This window comes from Prionailurus viverrinus, chromosome C1 (assembly GCF_022837055.1).
Source record: "Prionailurus viverrinus isolate Anna chromosome C1, UM_Priviv_1.0, whole genome shotgun sequence".
NCBI lineage: Eukaryota > Metazoa > Chordata > Mammalia > Carnivora > Felidae > Prionailurus > Prionailurus viverrinus.
In genome coordinates, this window is record NC_062568.1 from 172,480,217 (window position 1) to 172,496,100 (window position 15,884).

The following is a 15,884-nucleotide window of genomic DNA, read 5'->3' on the forward strand; positions in this document are numbered from 1 at the left end:
CACCTGTGTAGATATCTTATGACAAATAACTGTGATACACAGAGGGCCAAACCAAAGAAAGGATTGAGAAATTATTTATATAAATGATTGAAACAGAGAGGAAAATACACCTTCTGCCTTGGTATGTATAAAACCCATCTAGATCCAATAAAATCTCAAATTATTAATTTTTACATTTACATGAATCCTATGGCTATGGAGTAGCTTCAGGTCATCAACAGTAAAATATGAGAAGAGCATGCTATTCCATGTATCATTCCTTCTCCGTTTTCTTTCCTAACCCCCATAATCCCATATTCTTTTTAAGGCTTGCTCTATCATAGACCCAAAGCAGTAAAGTTAAAACTAATCTCTCTTCCCAACTACTATCAAAGAACAACCTGAATCACTGGATATAGTAAAGGTTTGGAGATCATTACTAAAATCATGGAGTTCAGATGGAAATATATCAAATTGTAAACTTGTTACATGCCATTTCCCCTTAGAAACAGAGAACACCAAGGAAGGAAGGCGAGGTAAAAGATAGCGATTTAATTATGGCTTATCCATTCAAGTCATACTCAGAGGGAAATTTAAAGAAAAGTTTTCCCTAAACAAAGTGAATCTTAAGCTGACAGTTTATTTAACCATTTTGGCAGTAACTTAAAAATATAAATCTTTTAAAATTAGTTTAAAATGTATCTTTACTTTTTTGGTCAGTCAATAGGCAATAAGTTATTTTTCTTAGTTTAGAAATACAATCACACATTCTAAAGCTTTTCTTGATCATAAATTGGTTGTATAAAGAGAGTTTAGGCTCTAGTATCATACTGCTTGGATACTTATCATCCTGCCACTTATCAGCAAACTAACTTTGGGGAAGTTGCTTAATCTCTCTGTGCCTCTCATCTGTAAAATATAGATAAAATCTACTTTCATGGGATTATATTAAAGATTAAATAATACAGTCCATATAAATGCGTTAGCATAGTGTCTGGCACATAGTGCTCAAAAATGTTCGTTCCTCCTCTGGGTATTAAAATATAATACTATTATCATTAAGCCACTTTACCCAGTTTTATTTTTTTTTAAGTGTTACATACTCTTAAAATCCCCCATTCTCCATATCATAAATATATTCAAACAGATTCACCAAAGTAAATTCTCACCTTCGTTTTGTTCAAATTCATCTAATACCTTGTCCAGGTTGTAAGCTTCTGCTTGGAAGTAATTCTCCATCGGTGAGGAAACACCACTTAAGAGACTTGTTTAAACTTTCTAGAAAGTAGATCAAATTTGTATTATACTTTCAATTACTAAAATATAATTTATAGACATTACAACTGATAACAGAAATACAAATGATCATGAGACTATTATGAACAATTATACACCCACAAATTGGAAAACCTGAAGGAAATAGATAAAGTCCTAGATGAATATAACCTACCAAGAGTGAATCATGAAGAAACAGAAAATCTGAAGACCAATTATTAATAAGGAGATTGAATCAGTAATTAAAAATCACCCAACAAAGAAAAGTCCAGGATCAGTTGGCTTTACTGATGAATTCTACCAAACATTAAAAAAAGGATTAATACCAATGTTTCCCAAACTCTTCCAAACAACAGAAGATGGGGGGAACACTTCTAAACTCATTTTATAAAGCCAGCATTACCCTGATACCAAAACCAGACAAGGACACTACAATAAAGGAAAATTACAGGGGTGCCTGGGTGGCTCAGTCGGTTAAGCGTGCGACTTCGACTCAGGTCATGATCTCGCAGTTCGTGAGTTCGAGCCCCATATCGGGGCTGACAGCTCGGAGCCTGGAGCCTGGAGCCTGCTTCGGATTCTGTGTCTCCTTCTCTCTCTGCCCCTCCCCCACTTGCACTCTGTCTCTCTCTCAAAAATAAATAAATTTTTTTTAAATTAAAAAGAAAGGAAAATTACAGTATCACTGATGAATATATATACAAAAATTCTAAAACAAAATATTAGCAAACCAGATACAATAATACATTAAAAAGACCATATGCCATGATCAAGGGGAATTTACTCTGGGACACAAGGATGGGACACAATATCTGTGAATCAATGTAATACACCACATTACAAAATGAAGGGTAAATCATACGATCATCTCAATAGATGCAGAAAAAACATTTGACAAAATTCAATACCCAATTGTGATAAAAACCCTCAATCAAGTCAATCAAGTGGGTAGAGTAAGAACACACCTAATAAAAGCCATCTATGACAAGCCCAGAGTGGACATCATACTCAGCAGTGAAAACCTGAAAGAAAGCCTTTCCTCTAAGATCAAGAACAAGACAAGTGGGATGCTCACTCTCACCACTTGTATTCAACATAATACTGGAATTTCTAGCCAGAGCAATTAGGAAGAAAACAAAACAAAAAGCATCTGAATCAGAAAAGAAGAAGCGAAACTGTCTGTACTTGAAGCTGACATCATATTCTATATAGAACACTCTAAGACTCCACACAAAAAAAACCTGTTAGAATAAATGAATTCATTAACTTTGCAAGATTAAAAAGTCAACACCCAAGGGGTGCCTGGCTGGCACAGTAGGTAGGGAGAGTATGCAACTCTTATCTCTGGGTCATGAGTTCAAGCCCCATATGTAGAGTTACTTAAAATTTAAAAAAAAAATTTTTTTAAGTCAACATACAAATTTAGTTGGGTTTCTATACACTAACCCCAAATAATCAGAAAGAGAAATTAAGCAAACAGTATCATTTACAATTACATCAAAAATAATAAAATTTCTAGGAATAAATTTAACCAAGGAGGTGAAAAATCTGTACTCTGAAAACACAGATGAAATAATCAGAAGACACAAACAGATGGAAAGATATTCTGAGGCTCATGGATTGGAAAAATTAATATTGTTAAGATGTCCATACTATAGATTCAATGCAATCTCTATCAAAATTCCAATGGCATTTCTCATACATACATACACACACACACACACACACACACACACACACTCTCATCCAGCAATTTGTTTGAATCCACAAAAGACCCTGAATAGCCGAAGCAATCTTGAAAAAAAAACAAAGCTAGAGCCTTCATAATACCTGATTTTAAATTATATTACAAAGCTATAGTAATCAAAACAGTATGGTGTTGGCATAAAAACAGACACATAAATCAATGAAACAGGAAAGAGAGCCCAGAAATAAAACCACACATATATGGTCAATTAATTTATGACAAAAGAGCCAGGAATATACAATGAAGAAAGGATAGTCTCTTCAATAAATGGTGCTAGGAAAGCTGGACAGGCACATGCAAAAGAATGAAACCATACATAGAGATCATTTCAACAAGGGGCGCCTGGGTGGCTCAGTCAGTTAAGCGCCCGACTTTGGCACAGGTCATAATCTCACGGCTCACGTGTTTGAGCCCTGTGTCAGGCTCTGTGCTAACAGCTCAGAGCCTGGACCCTGTTTCGGGTTCTGTCTCTGCCTCTGTCCTATGAAAAAGATCAATTCAACTCAACATGGATTAAAGTCTTGAACATAAGAGCTGAAACCATAAACTTCCTACAAGAAAACAGGCAGTTAAGCTCCTTGACATTGGTCTTGGAGATGATATTTTGGATTTGACTCCAAAAGCAAAGGCAAGAAAAGCAAAAATAAACAGGTGGAACTACATCAAAGTAAAAAACTTCTGCACAGTAGTGGAAACCATCAACAAAATGAAAAGCAACCTACTGAATAGGAGAAAATATTTGCAAACTGTATGTCTAATAAAGGGTTAATATCCAAAATATATTCAGAACTCAAACAACCTGATGGCAAAAAACCCAAACAACCCAAATAAAAGTGGGCACAAGATGAGTAGACACTTTTCAAAGAAGACACACATATGGCCAAGAGACACATGAAAAGATGCTCAACACAATGAATCATCAGAGAAATACAAATGAAAACCACAACCAAATCACACCTGTTAGAATGGCTAATATCAAAGAGACAAGAAATAACAAGAGTTGGTAAGGATGAAGAGAAAAGGGGACCCTTGTGCACTGTTGATGGCAATGCAAACTGTATGAAAAAGAGGATGGAGGTTCCTCAAAAAATTAAAAATATAACTGCCATATGATTCAGCAATTCCTCTATTAGGTATTTATTTTAAAAATGAAAATACAAACACCACAACTTCCTATATATATAAAATCATTATGTTATACAGCATAAACTAATACAATGTTATATGTCAATTATATCTCATATAATTGTGAAAAAAGTGAAAAGAATATAGATTAATAAAAATATTTATAATTTTTATATAACAAGTATCCTTGTATACTTAAGATGTTGGATCCAGTTATTTATTAATATTTTATATATAGTGACTATGAAATGCTGAGTATTGTAGGTATATGTTAAATGTGCTAGATTGTATGTGGTAAGAAATTTCATTTATGCTCTTACCATTGGACAGTTTAAATGTTCAGTCTTTATCAGAATAAAAAGTAATCTTAAGTATACAAGGATAAAATCTCTTATAAATCTATTCAGACCATTTAAAGTATAAAACCTATCATCCCACTAGAGGTATTCTAAGATCTTTAAGCTAATAAAGTCTAGAAACCTGTAAGCTAACAATTATCAAAATGTAATTGCAGGAGACAGACTTGGTGCATTTGAATACGATATGTTTCAAAAGATAAATTCCAGGGGCGCCTGGGTGGCGCAGTCGGTTAAGCGTCTGACTTCAGCCAGGTCACGATCTCACGGTCCGTGAGTTCGAGCCCCGCGTCAGGCTCTGGGCTGATGGCTCAGAGCCTGGAGCCTGTTTCCGATTCTGTGTCTCCCTCTCTCTCTGCCCCTCCCCCGTTCATGCTCTGTCTCTCTCTGTCCCAAAAATAAATAAACGTTGAAAAAAAAAATTAAAAAAAAAAAAAAAAAAAGATAAATTCCAGATGTTGAGAGAGGAAATCACTTCTTTGAGATAAAACTACATTTCTATTTAAAAAGAAAAGTTTTATTTTATTTCTTCTTCTTTTTTTATTTAGTGTTTATTTTTGAGAGAGAGAGAGACAGAGGGCGAGCAGGGAGGAGCAAAGAAAGAGACGGAGACACAAAATCCAAAGCAGGCTTCAGGCTCTGAGCTGTCAGCACAGAGCCTGATATGGGGCTCAAACCCATGAACTGTGAGATCATGACCTGAGCTGAAGTCAGACACTTAACCAACCAAGCCACCCAGGCACCCATTATTTTATTTCTTTAAAGTTTACTTATTTTGAGAGACAGACAGACAGACGTGTGCATGAGCGGGGCAGGGACAGAGTGGGAGAGAGAGACAGAGAATCCCAAGCACAGGGCTCAATCTCATGAACCGTGAAATTATGAACTCTTGGTCCAAAAGCAAGAGTTGGACATGTAACCAACTGAGCCACCCAGGCACCCCAATAAATAAAACTTAAAAAAAAAACCTATTCCCAAATGGAAAATGATAAAGTTCAAGCAAGCATGGGGATAAGGGACATTAGTTCTAAAATGTTAATGATAATTCTGACTTGGTTATTCTCTCTAGTAGGTTTTTTAAAAAATAATCTCTGTACCCAACATGGGGCTCGAACTCATAACCCCGAGATTAAGAGTCAGATGCTCTACCAACTGAGCCAGTCAGGCGCCCCTTGGTTACTCTTTTTAAACCTCTTCTTTTCAAGTACAATTTCTTACTCTTTCTTGGTGTTAATTGATCAAAAAGCATCCTGTGAGCACATATACTAGGTGTATCACCCACTTAACAGAATGTCAAGAGTACACAGTAGTTGTTAAATAAATATTAGCCCATTTTTCCCTCTATTATCATAATCCCCATGCTTATCTCCTTAATTTCTCAAAATGTTCTTTTCAAACTGAAAATTTTACTTGGCTTCTTATTGGTATATAGAAAGGCAGATGGGAGGGGAGATAATTTTACAATTCCCCTAAAAAGTCTAAGTAAGGAAAACATGAAGAAGAGGGAAAATCAAGAATGTAATTATCCTGTTATTACACATTTTAAGTTAAATATAAAAAGTGGTGAATTTTCTTTGATTTCTAGTGTTTCCTCTCTGAGGCATAAAAAAGCATCAATATTATTTCTTTCATTTTACCAATTAAAAAAAAAAGCTCAGGGGATTAAATGGGTTTATTCAATCATTTCCGCATGATTATTCATTCAGTCAACTTTTATTTATTGATTGGCTCCTGTTAAATAAGTTTAAGTAGACAAATAGGCTACATAATCCCTTAATAGTTTTTCTTACCTATCTTTTGTGTCTCATGATTTATAGTTCAAAATAATTTTCATATTATGCCATTTTATTCTGATAAAGACTGAACATTTAAACTATCCAATGATAAGAGCATGAATTAAATTTCTCACAACATACAATCTAGCACATTTAACATATTCCTACAATACTCGGCATTTCATAGTCACTGTATGTAAGATATTAATAAATAATTGGATCCAACATATGTATTGTGCATCTCCTGTATGCAAGGTATTGCAATCATTTCAAGTCTCAGACATCATCCTTAACATTGAGAAGCTTATAACTTAATGGTAAACAATGCTAAAAAAGAAAAGTAACATAATAATAAATGATTTTAATAATAACAGTATAAGAGACCCAAAGTAGTACTTAATTACTTTGTCAGATCAAATTAACAGATAAGTGCTACAGAATAAGTATTATAAAAGTTCAAGAAACGCGCAGGATCACCATTTGAATGGTCAAAAAGGCATTATTTATGGATTTGAGCTGGGCCTAGAAGGGTGGATAAAATTTTAATGAATATTCCAGATGGCAAGATGCAGAAGTAAAATTTAAAACAGGCAGAGACATACAAGGAGTGACGTAAGGACAGGCAATTATTGAGGGATCAGTGAAACTGGAGCAAGAATTTATTCATATAGTTAACATTAGGACACAGTTGGAGAAGCAGACAGGCATTATATCATGCAAGCCTTGGAATGCCAGTCTGACAAAGGTACTGCATATACTTTTAAGCAGTGGGAAGCACTATAGCACTTTCACAAACCTTTATTATAGTATATTGTTATAATTGTTCATTTTATTATTAGTTATTGCTGTTAATCTCTCACTGTACCTAATTTATAAATTAAACTTTATCATAGGTATGTATGTACAGGAAAACACAGTATATATAGGTTTTGGTAGTATCTATGGTTTTAGGTACCACAGGGGATCTTGGAATGTATCCCCCATGGATAAGGAGGGGGACTCCTGTGCAAACAGCTGGTCAAGAAGCTGTACTAAACTCCAATGATAATTACTGTTGCAGGCCAGCATCAAAAATCCTAAAATCCTAAATCCTAAATCCTAAAGCTCTTAGGTAAATGGTTACTAGGAAAGAAAATATTCACAGTGCCTCAAAGTATTAATCCACAGATTATTAATCACAAAGGAGAAAATATGTTTACAGTAAGAAGATATGATAATCACTACCTAAACCAAATGATCAAATTTAGGATTACCAAGAATTTAACAAGCTGCCATGATGGTGCTCACTTTGGCAGCACATGTACTAAAACAAGCTGCCATGATGTACCTCTTGATATGATGCAATGAGAAGTTTAAAACATTACGAACATAGTATTCTTGCCAAAAATGTTTAACCTGAATTGAATCATGAAGAAACGATTTGACAAATCTAGAATGCGAGGCATTCTATAAGACAACTGTTCTGAACTTTCCAAAAGGTTCAATGTTACAAAAACATCATTCCAAATTTAAAAAGACTTAAGAGATTTAATAACCAAATTCCATGCATGAACACTGGCTGGATCCTAAGTCAAGAAAATACATATACACATACACAGCAAAAAATCCCATGTAGGAGACAATCCAGGAAATTTGGACTATGTATCAGATGATACGATAAATTAATAACCATTTTCTTAGCTGTGATAACGACATTTTGATTTTGTAGGAGAATGTCCTTACTCTTAGGAGATGTCTGCTGAATTATTTAGGGAAGAAGTGTTGTAATATCTATATTTAACTTTCAAATGATTCAGAAAAAGAAAAGTATGTGAATGTGTGTATGAGTGTAGGGGAGGAGGGGAAAAAGAGGAAGAGAGTGAAAGGAGGGAGAGAGGAGGAGAGGTGTTCAAAAAAGAAACAAGAGGCGCCTGGGTGGCTCAGTTGGCTGAGCATCCAACTCTTGATCTCAGAGTTGTGGATTCAAGCCCTATGTTGGGCTCCGTGCTGGGCATGAAGCCTACTTAAAAAAAAAAAAAAAAAAAAAAAAAAAAAAAAGAAGAAGAAGAAGAAGCAAAATGGTAAAAATTGATGAATCTAGGTGAAGGATATATGGGTCTTTATTTATATTATCTTTTTTTTAATTTTTTTTTAAATTTTTTTTCAACGTTTTTTATTTATTTTGGGACAGAGAGAGACAGAGCATGAACGGGGGAGGGGCAGACAGAGAGGGAGACACAGAATCGGAAACAGGCTCCAGGCTCTGAGCCATCAGCCCAGAGCCCGACGCGGGGCTCGAACTCACCGACCGCGAGATCGTGACCTGGCTGAAGTCGGACGCTTAACCGACTGCACCACCCAGGCGCCCCTATATTATCTTTTAACTTTTCTTTAGGCTTGAAATTTCTCAAAAGAAAAAAAAAGAGTATACTGAGCTGGTGGTAGGAAGCATTCCTTCCCACTATGAATATAGAAATTCTAGAAAAATAGATTATCTTAAAATAGTTTATACAGCCAAATTCAAAAGCAAGAAAGGGAAATACACAAATCCATAAACCAAAAAGAAACCAAGCCACAGCAATGAGTGAGAACTGAAGGGGTGGCAAAACTAGGCAGCAACCTTCAGTCCTAGGATCAAAAGTTAGCAGGAAAGATGGGAATTATTGGCTGCAAACTTAAAGAAGTTTCTACAGTGTAAGGGGCCAGACTGGGCTCTCTGAATAAAGCCGGGAGCTGGCGGAAAAAACTATCCCAGGTGGCTCCAAGACTGAGCAATGGAACAGGATGGAAGAGCACACCAGTAAAATCACCTTTCAGAAATTAGAATTCCTAACCTGCCCCTCACTCAGGATTGGGAATGATATTAAATCTTTCTATAAATGAATGTAACATGGTTTGTCTCCATGGTTACTCAGCTTTTATTGTGACTTGTAATAATGTTTTTAATTTTTAAAAGTCATGAAATAATGGGATAGTGGGGAGAGGAGGGTGCATGTGACTATAAAGGGGTAGCACAAGGGAGATCTCTGTGGTGACAGAATCATGCTGTATCTTCAACTGCAATGGTGGTTACACAAACCTACATGTGACAAATGAGAGGGACACACATTCATGAATATGCTCACAGCAGCTTTATTCACAACAGCCAAAAGGTGGGAATAACCAGATACCTATCAACTGATGAATGGAAAATCAAGTGTCAATTTCCTAGTTTATGTTTTCTATAATTATGTATAATATGTAAGCAATGAGAAAAAACGGGTAAATGAAGGGTACACTGGGACTCTATACTATTCTTACAATTTCATGTGAATCTATAATTACTACAAAATAAAAAGCTGGAAAAAAATAAAAATGAAAGAGAAAAAGTTATTAAAAATTCAACAGACATAGGAGCAGGATGAAGAGAGCATCTGTGTAAGGGGGAGTCAGAACCCAAGTATAGTAAAGTAGATGTCCTTGTGTTGGGGTGGCCCAACATAAGATGTCAGAGACCCAACAGTGTAAGAAAGCTGTCTATGCAGAAGGACAGCCCAGGGTGGGGTATCAGAACCCAAGAGAGGCGAGGAAGGCATCTACATGAAGGGGATGGGGAGTCAGAGCCCAAGTGACTAAGAAGAGTCCACATGCAGGAGAGGTAAGGAGGAGATGTAAGAGCACAATCCAGAGTGGCAGGTCAGAGCCTGAGCAGGATAAGAAGGGTCAGGGGAAGGAGACAGTGATAGGAGATTGGTTACATGCAGAGACAGATCAAATAACTGACTACATGAAGAGCAACCAGGGCAAGGTTTCTCACTATTAGAGAAGGGAGTTAAAATGCACACAAAGTGAAGGCCAGAAAGAACCCTGCAGTGTTGGTTTGGAATTCGAGATATCAGTATGAACTCATAGACCTCAATAAACATAGACACTTATAGCAATAGATATAGATGTAAATGTGTGTGTGTGTGTGCACTTGCTTTAGCTCTCTGCAGAGAGGATCTTAGAGCAGCAAATCTCCATCTCTAATCCAAGTAGCAATGAGCATGTACCTAACACCAGATCTGGTATCTAAGTATTGTTATCCACTAAAAGGAAGCAGGGTTCTATGGAGAAATGGCTGATTCCAGAGCTAGAGTAGAAAAAATACAAGAGCTCTGATGAGGATATAGGGAAATATGAATTCTCACACATTGCTAGAAGGAAAGTAAAATGATATCACAACTTTGGGAAATAGTTTGGCAGTTCCTCAAAAAGTTACACCTCATGGCATAGCTAGTCCACTCCTAGGTTTATGCCCAAGAGAAATGGAAATACAGTCACACAAAAACTCATTCATGAATGCTCACAGCATCATTCATAAAAGCCAAAAGGCAGAAACAACCCAAATATATATCAACTTATAAATGGATAAATAAAGTGTGGTATGGTATATCAACAAAATGGGATATTATAGGACAATTAAAATAGATGGTATACTGCTGCTATATGCTACAACATGAATGAATTTTGGAAATATTAAGGTAACCGAAAGAAGGAGACACAAAAAGCTATATACTGTATGATTCCTGTTGTACGGATTGTCCAGAATAGACAAATCCAAAGAAATAGAAAATTAATTAGTGACTGTCAGGTGCTGGGGGGAACTGGAGAGAAACAGGAACTGATTGCTAATGGATACGAGATTTCTTTTTGGGATTATAAAAATGTTTTGGAACTAGACAGTGATGATGACTACATAACTCTATAAATATATAAAAACCCCTGGACTATATATACTTTAAAAGAGTGAATTTTATGGTATGTGATTATATTTCAATTAAAAAAAAAAGAGCCTTGAATATCTTGCATGCTGGAAAGCAAACATGTACTCCAAGAATAATGGAGACATGTCAAAAGGACACAGAAACCAGCCTGAAGGAGTTCCCACAGGCTAAATCAGAGAATCAAAATAAATAATGATAGCAATGGATTACAACCCACTGAATAAAAAAGAGAATCATGAATCCTTGCAATATGAATAAATGAATCCCAAGTGTGATAAGGAAGGGGATATTTACATTGCTTCGAAGTTCTTCTCTACAAAAATATTTACTAATTACCAAAGAAAAAAAGAGTAACTCCAGAGGCAAAGCCTGACAGACATCACCTTACACAACTATCAAAGTAAGCATCATCAGTAATGGGACAAATGGAAATCTGTGCTCTCTGATAGGCTGCAGTGAAAAAGGACACAGCAATGTCAATACTGGGGGAGGCTAGATAGGGGTGGGGACTCCCTTTAATTTCTGCTCAATTTTGCTATGAAACTGAAACTGCTACATTTTTTTTGAGGGGGGGTGCAAGTGAGAAGAGGGCAGAGAGAGAGAGAGAGAGAGAGAATCCCCCAGGGGTAGAGAGAAACAGAGAGAAGCGGGACTCACTCGAAAACTCGAGCTCACCTGATGTGGGAGGACTTGAACTCACGAACCGTGAGATCATGACCTGAGCTGAAGTCAGATGCTTAACAACTGAGCCACTCAGGCACCAGAACCTAAAACTGCTCTTAAAAAAATAAAATGCGTTAATTTAGAAACAAAAACAGCACCACTCTGTGATATTCCCACAAAACTGCATAACCTGAATTTAGTCATAAAGAAACATCAGACAAACCAAAACTGAAGAACATCCTACAAAATAACTGGTCTGCAATCTTCAAAAGTGTCAAGGTCAAAAAAGTCAAAGACTGCAGAAATGTTCCAAACAGAAGGAGACTACAGAGACATGACTGCAACACATGACTCTAAACTAGATCCTTTTGATACAGAGGACATTATTTGTACATCTGGCAATACCTGAATAAGATCTAAGAATTAGTTGGTGGTAATGGATCAATGTTAATTTGCTGATTTTGATTAATATATTGTGGTTATGTAGGAGAATGTCCTTCTTTGCTAGAAACACAATTTCAAAGATCATGCGCTAGCAACTTATTCTCAAATGGTTCAGAGAAAAAAAAAGTTCTTTGTACGTGACTTTTCTGTAAGCTTAAGATAGTTTATAAAATTTTTTAAATACACCAGAAGTGTCTATCATATTTTTAATTTCCAGAGCACTTTCCTTTTCTAATGATTTTTACGTCATCTTATTTCATGCATATAACTTTTCTTATCTCTTCTCTTAACTTCTCTGATGCAATTACTAATTACCTACAGTTTGTTGGGCTTTCTTCCTCAAACTTTCTTCTATTTCCTGTATTATTTTCTTCCAAGTTCCTCTTTTGTACTTTTGTGTTTTGTTCTCTTTCCCCTTGGAGGCTCTCCCCAAATGCCTATTTATTGAATAAATGAAGTACTAAAGCCAACTGGAAGCTCTGCATGTCTGGCTTCTCAACCAGGAGGCTTCCACTGCATGGTGATCAGGTGGGAACATAGTTACTTCACTGGGAGACCTCTAAATGTCAGTATAGAGGGGTCTTTTCTTTAGACTTTAGAGAAGGCTCATATACTTTCCTACAAGGGGGTACAGAGAGATATAATACTAGGCAATTACCTTCTGAAAGAAAAGTAAAGGAAGGAGTGAGGGGGAAGGGTCTCACTTTTCAGTATAAAGGATTTCTCTTAATCCTCCTGCTTTCACTATGTATGGTTCCCGATCCCTCGTCAGTTATGTTTAATGTCCTCAAGTCTTGAGCATCTTTAGTTTCATCTTCCAAAGAAAACCCTGTGGTCTCCTGAGGGCTTGGGAGAGGGGCAGTCTTCTCACTGCATAAGCTGGGTATCCCAGAGGATTTAAACCCTGGAGCACCTGGGTGGCTCAGTCAGTTAAGCGTCCAATTTGGCTCAGGTCACGATGTCGCGGTTTGTGAGTTCGAGCCCTGCAATGGGCTCTGTGCTGACAGCTCAGAGCCTGGAGCCTGCTTCAGTTTCTGTGTCTCCCTCCCTCTCTCTCCGCCCCTCCCCCACTTGTACTCTGTCTCTCTCTCTTAAAAATAAATAAACATTTAAAAAAATAAATAACAAATCTGAAGTCAGGATTCTTTTTTTATTTTTTTAAGGAGGCTCCACTCCCAATGTGGGGCTTGAACTCACAACCCTGAGATCAAGAGTCCCATGCTCCACCAACTGAGCCAGCCAGGCACCCCTACATCAGGATTCTTTACCTGCCTTCTTATAAAAGCATCCATGTCTTATTCAAAATAGAAGTCACTAAATATTATACATGTATATCTCAAGAAAGAAATAGGGGCACATGACTGGCTCAGTCAGTTAAGCATCTGACTTCGGCTCAGGTCGTGATCTCATGATTCATGAGGTCGAGCCCCACGTCGGGCTCTGTGCTGACAGCTCGGAGTCTGGAGCCTGCCTTGGATTCTGTGTTTCCCTCTCTCTCGGCCCCTCCCCCTGCCCATGCTCTGTCTCTCTCATAAATAAACATCAAGAAACCTTTTTTAAAAAAAAGAAAAGAAAAGAAATAGAACTACTTAATTTTGTACATTTTCTTCCTGAGGACCTCTTCGTTTGGCATTGCGCTTCTGGACCTCTTCTTTTTTATTCTATTGACCATAGTCCTTTTGGACATTCCCTTGAATCAACCTTAGGGGGTTCCACTTTTATAGCACTAATCTGATTGCTCCTTTTGTTTCCTTCACTGGTACTTCCTCTTTATGCCATATACTAATTAAAATGAACATGCATACATCTGTGCACCAAACATCATGGAGTATCAGGCACTGTCCTTGTCATTAGATTATAATGACAAATAAGACAATGTCCTTAGGGCACCTGGCTGGCTCAGTTGGAGGAACATATGACTCTTGACCTTGGAGTCATGAGTTTGAAACTCGTTGGATGTGCAGATTACCTAAATAAATAAAACTTACAAAAAAAAAAAAATAAGACAATGTCCTTGACCTAAAGGTGCCTAATGTTTCATAGAGGAGATGGATGAATAAACTTAAATATAAAACATCATACTAATTGATATATGCCCTGAGGGCTATGGAGCCAAAGAAGAGGTGAAGCTAAATCAGACTGAGGCAGGGATGTATTTGGGAGGTAGGGTAGGCTACTGTGACAAATATTCTAATAATTGATTACCACTGATTATTTTTTATTATTGTTTATAATTTTTTCAGTAGGTTGAAAACTTCCTAAAGAGGTAATACCTGAAGAATAAGATCTTGCCCAGTAAAAGCAAAAACCAGCACCCCCTTCTTATGCCTCTACATGAGGTGGCTAGGGTATAAGAAATACCCTTCCAACTGTAGGCCCAGAAGTTTTGATGAGGAAGGCACTAACTACTAAGGGCCTCTCTACTCCACTCTCAACTGAAAAGGAGCTCACTCTGCTATCACACACTGTCAGACTCATGCCTCTATTCTTAAAGCTTACATGGAAAATTAAACTCAGCCAGAGTATGCAACATGCCATTAGTGAATGGTATAATCAGTTTCTGAAATTCATCTTACCCACACATCCTCAACCCTCCCTACCATTTCCAGCCCCTTAAGTAATTGTATGACCTAAAAGAAATCAAACATGATTCCTAGTCAGGAAAAAAAAAAAAAAATCAATGATTCCTGCTCTACAAGAATTAGTAAAATACTTCCAATTTTCTGCTGGAAATTATTGCTCTTCACAATTAGTCTAAAAATACAAAATAAAATAATGTAATTAAATCTATATTTGCTTCCCTGCCCCAAAATTAGCTTTAATTGCTTTGCTCTTACATGATGACTAAGAAATAGAAATAAGATTAATTGGATAGATATATCACTATTTTTTTTCTACCAACAATATTGCTCAAATCCGTGTTCTTTTTCATGCTGAAATTACCTTTTTATGCTCAAAGTAGAAGCTGACTCTAAAAGGAAAAAGCCAAGCACTGGCAGAAAAATTAGAATTTTGACATAACTCAACAGTAATTTTAAAATACCCTTCCTCTGGATTTAAGTCAAATCTTTTTTTAAAACTATACTCCTGATTTAACAAGAGGCAATGTTATAAATGAAGCAAGCAGCATATATACATGAGCATTATTTTCTGTAGATTTAGCTGTTTTCTTAAGTTCAATCTCTAACAGAAATAGAACATTGGTTTTCTTACCTTTTTCCCTTACACACGTGATAAGGGACAGACTTCCCTGTGCTTACTCATGATGCTTGCTGCACCACCAGCCAGTCCTGCTGATTCAGTATGCCCTATTTGATCCTAAAGAAAAAAAAAAAAAAAACACATTGCTCATTATATTTGCTAAAGCAATAAGCCCTAATTTTCTTCATATAAACCTATCACAGCCAGACAAATGACAGCTATGGGGCTTAAATAATAAATTACATCTTCAGATTCAAAGACCTGGCTACTATGAAATGCAGCAGACACATTTTACTGTCTAAGAAGGCCAAAGGTTAAACGTTGCATAAACAGTTAAGAATTTTTGAATATTTTTTATTTTCAGTGGATAATACAAAATAAAACCTCAGAGGCAGGCACTTTCTACCCCATGGTTTTAACTCTGTAAATTCATAAAAATACCAATTATTTTGTATTACAATAAGCCCTCCAAGAATCCAAAGCTAGCAAAACTGCTGCTTCACTAGAATGTCTTTTTTTTTTCCTGTACATACAGATTTCTTAAATTGAGATTCAGCCTCTACTACAAAGCTGTCATCATCAAGACAGCATGGTA

General features: G+C 36.5%; 1 protein-coding gene across 2 annotated transcripts in view; it reads right to left on the minus strand.

Annotated features, from left to right (window-relative positions):
* The window catches only part of ZFYVE9 (zinc finger FYVE-type containing 9), a 212,817-nt gene that overhangs the window by 117,980 nt on the left and 78,953 nt on the right, over positions 1–15,884 (minus strand). For both annotated transcript variants that reach the window (XM_047870988.1, XM_047870987.1), the window contains exons 2-3: positions 15,302–15,406; positions 1,149–1,257 (exon numbers count right to left, since the gene is read on the minus strand). In XM_047870988.1, coding sequence (XP_047726944.1) covers positions 1,149–1,218 — 70 coding nt within the window. In that variant the 5' untranslated portion in view covers positions 1,219–1,257; positions 15,302–15,406. The remainder of the gene's footprint in view (positions 1–1,148; positions 1,258–15,301; positions 15,407–15,884) is intronic.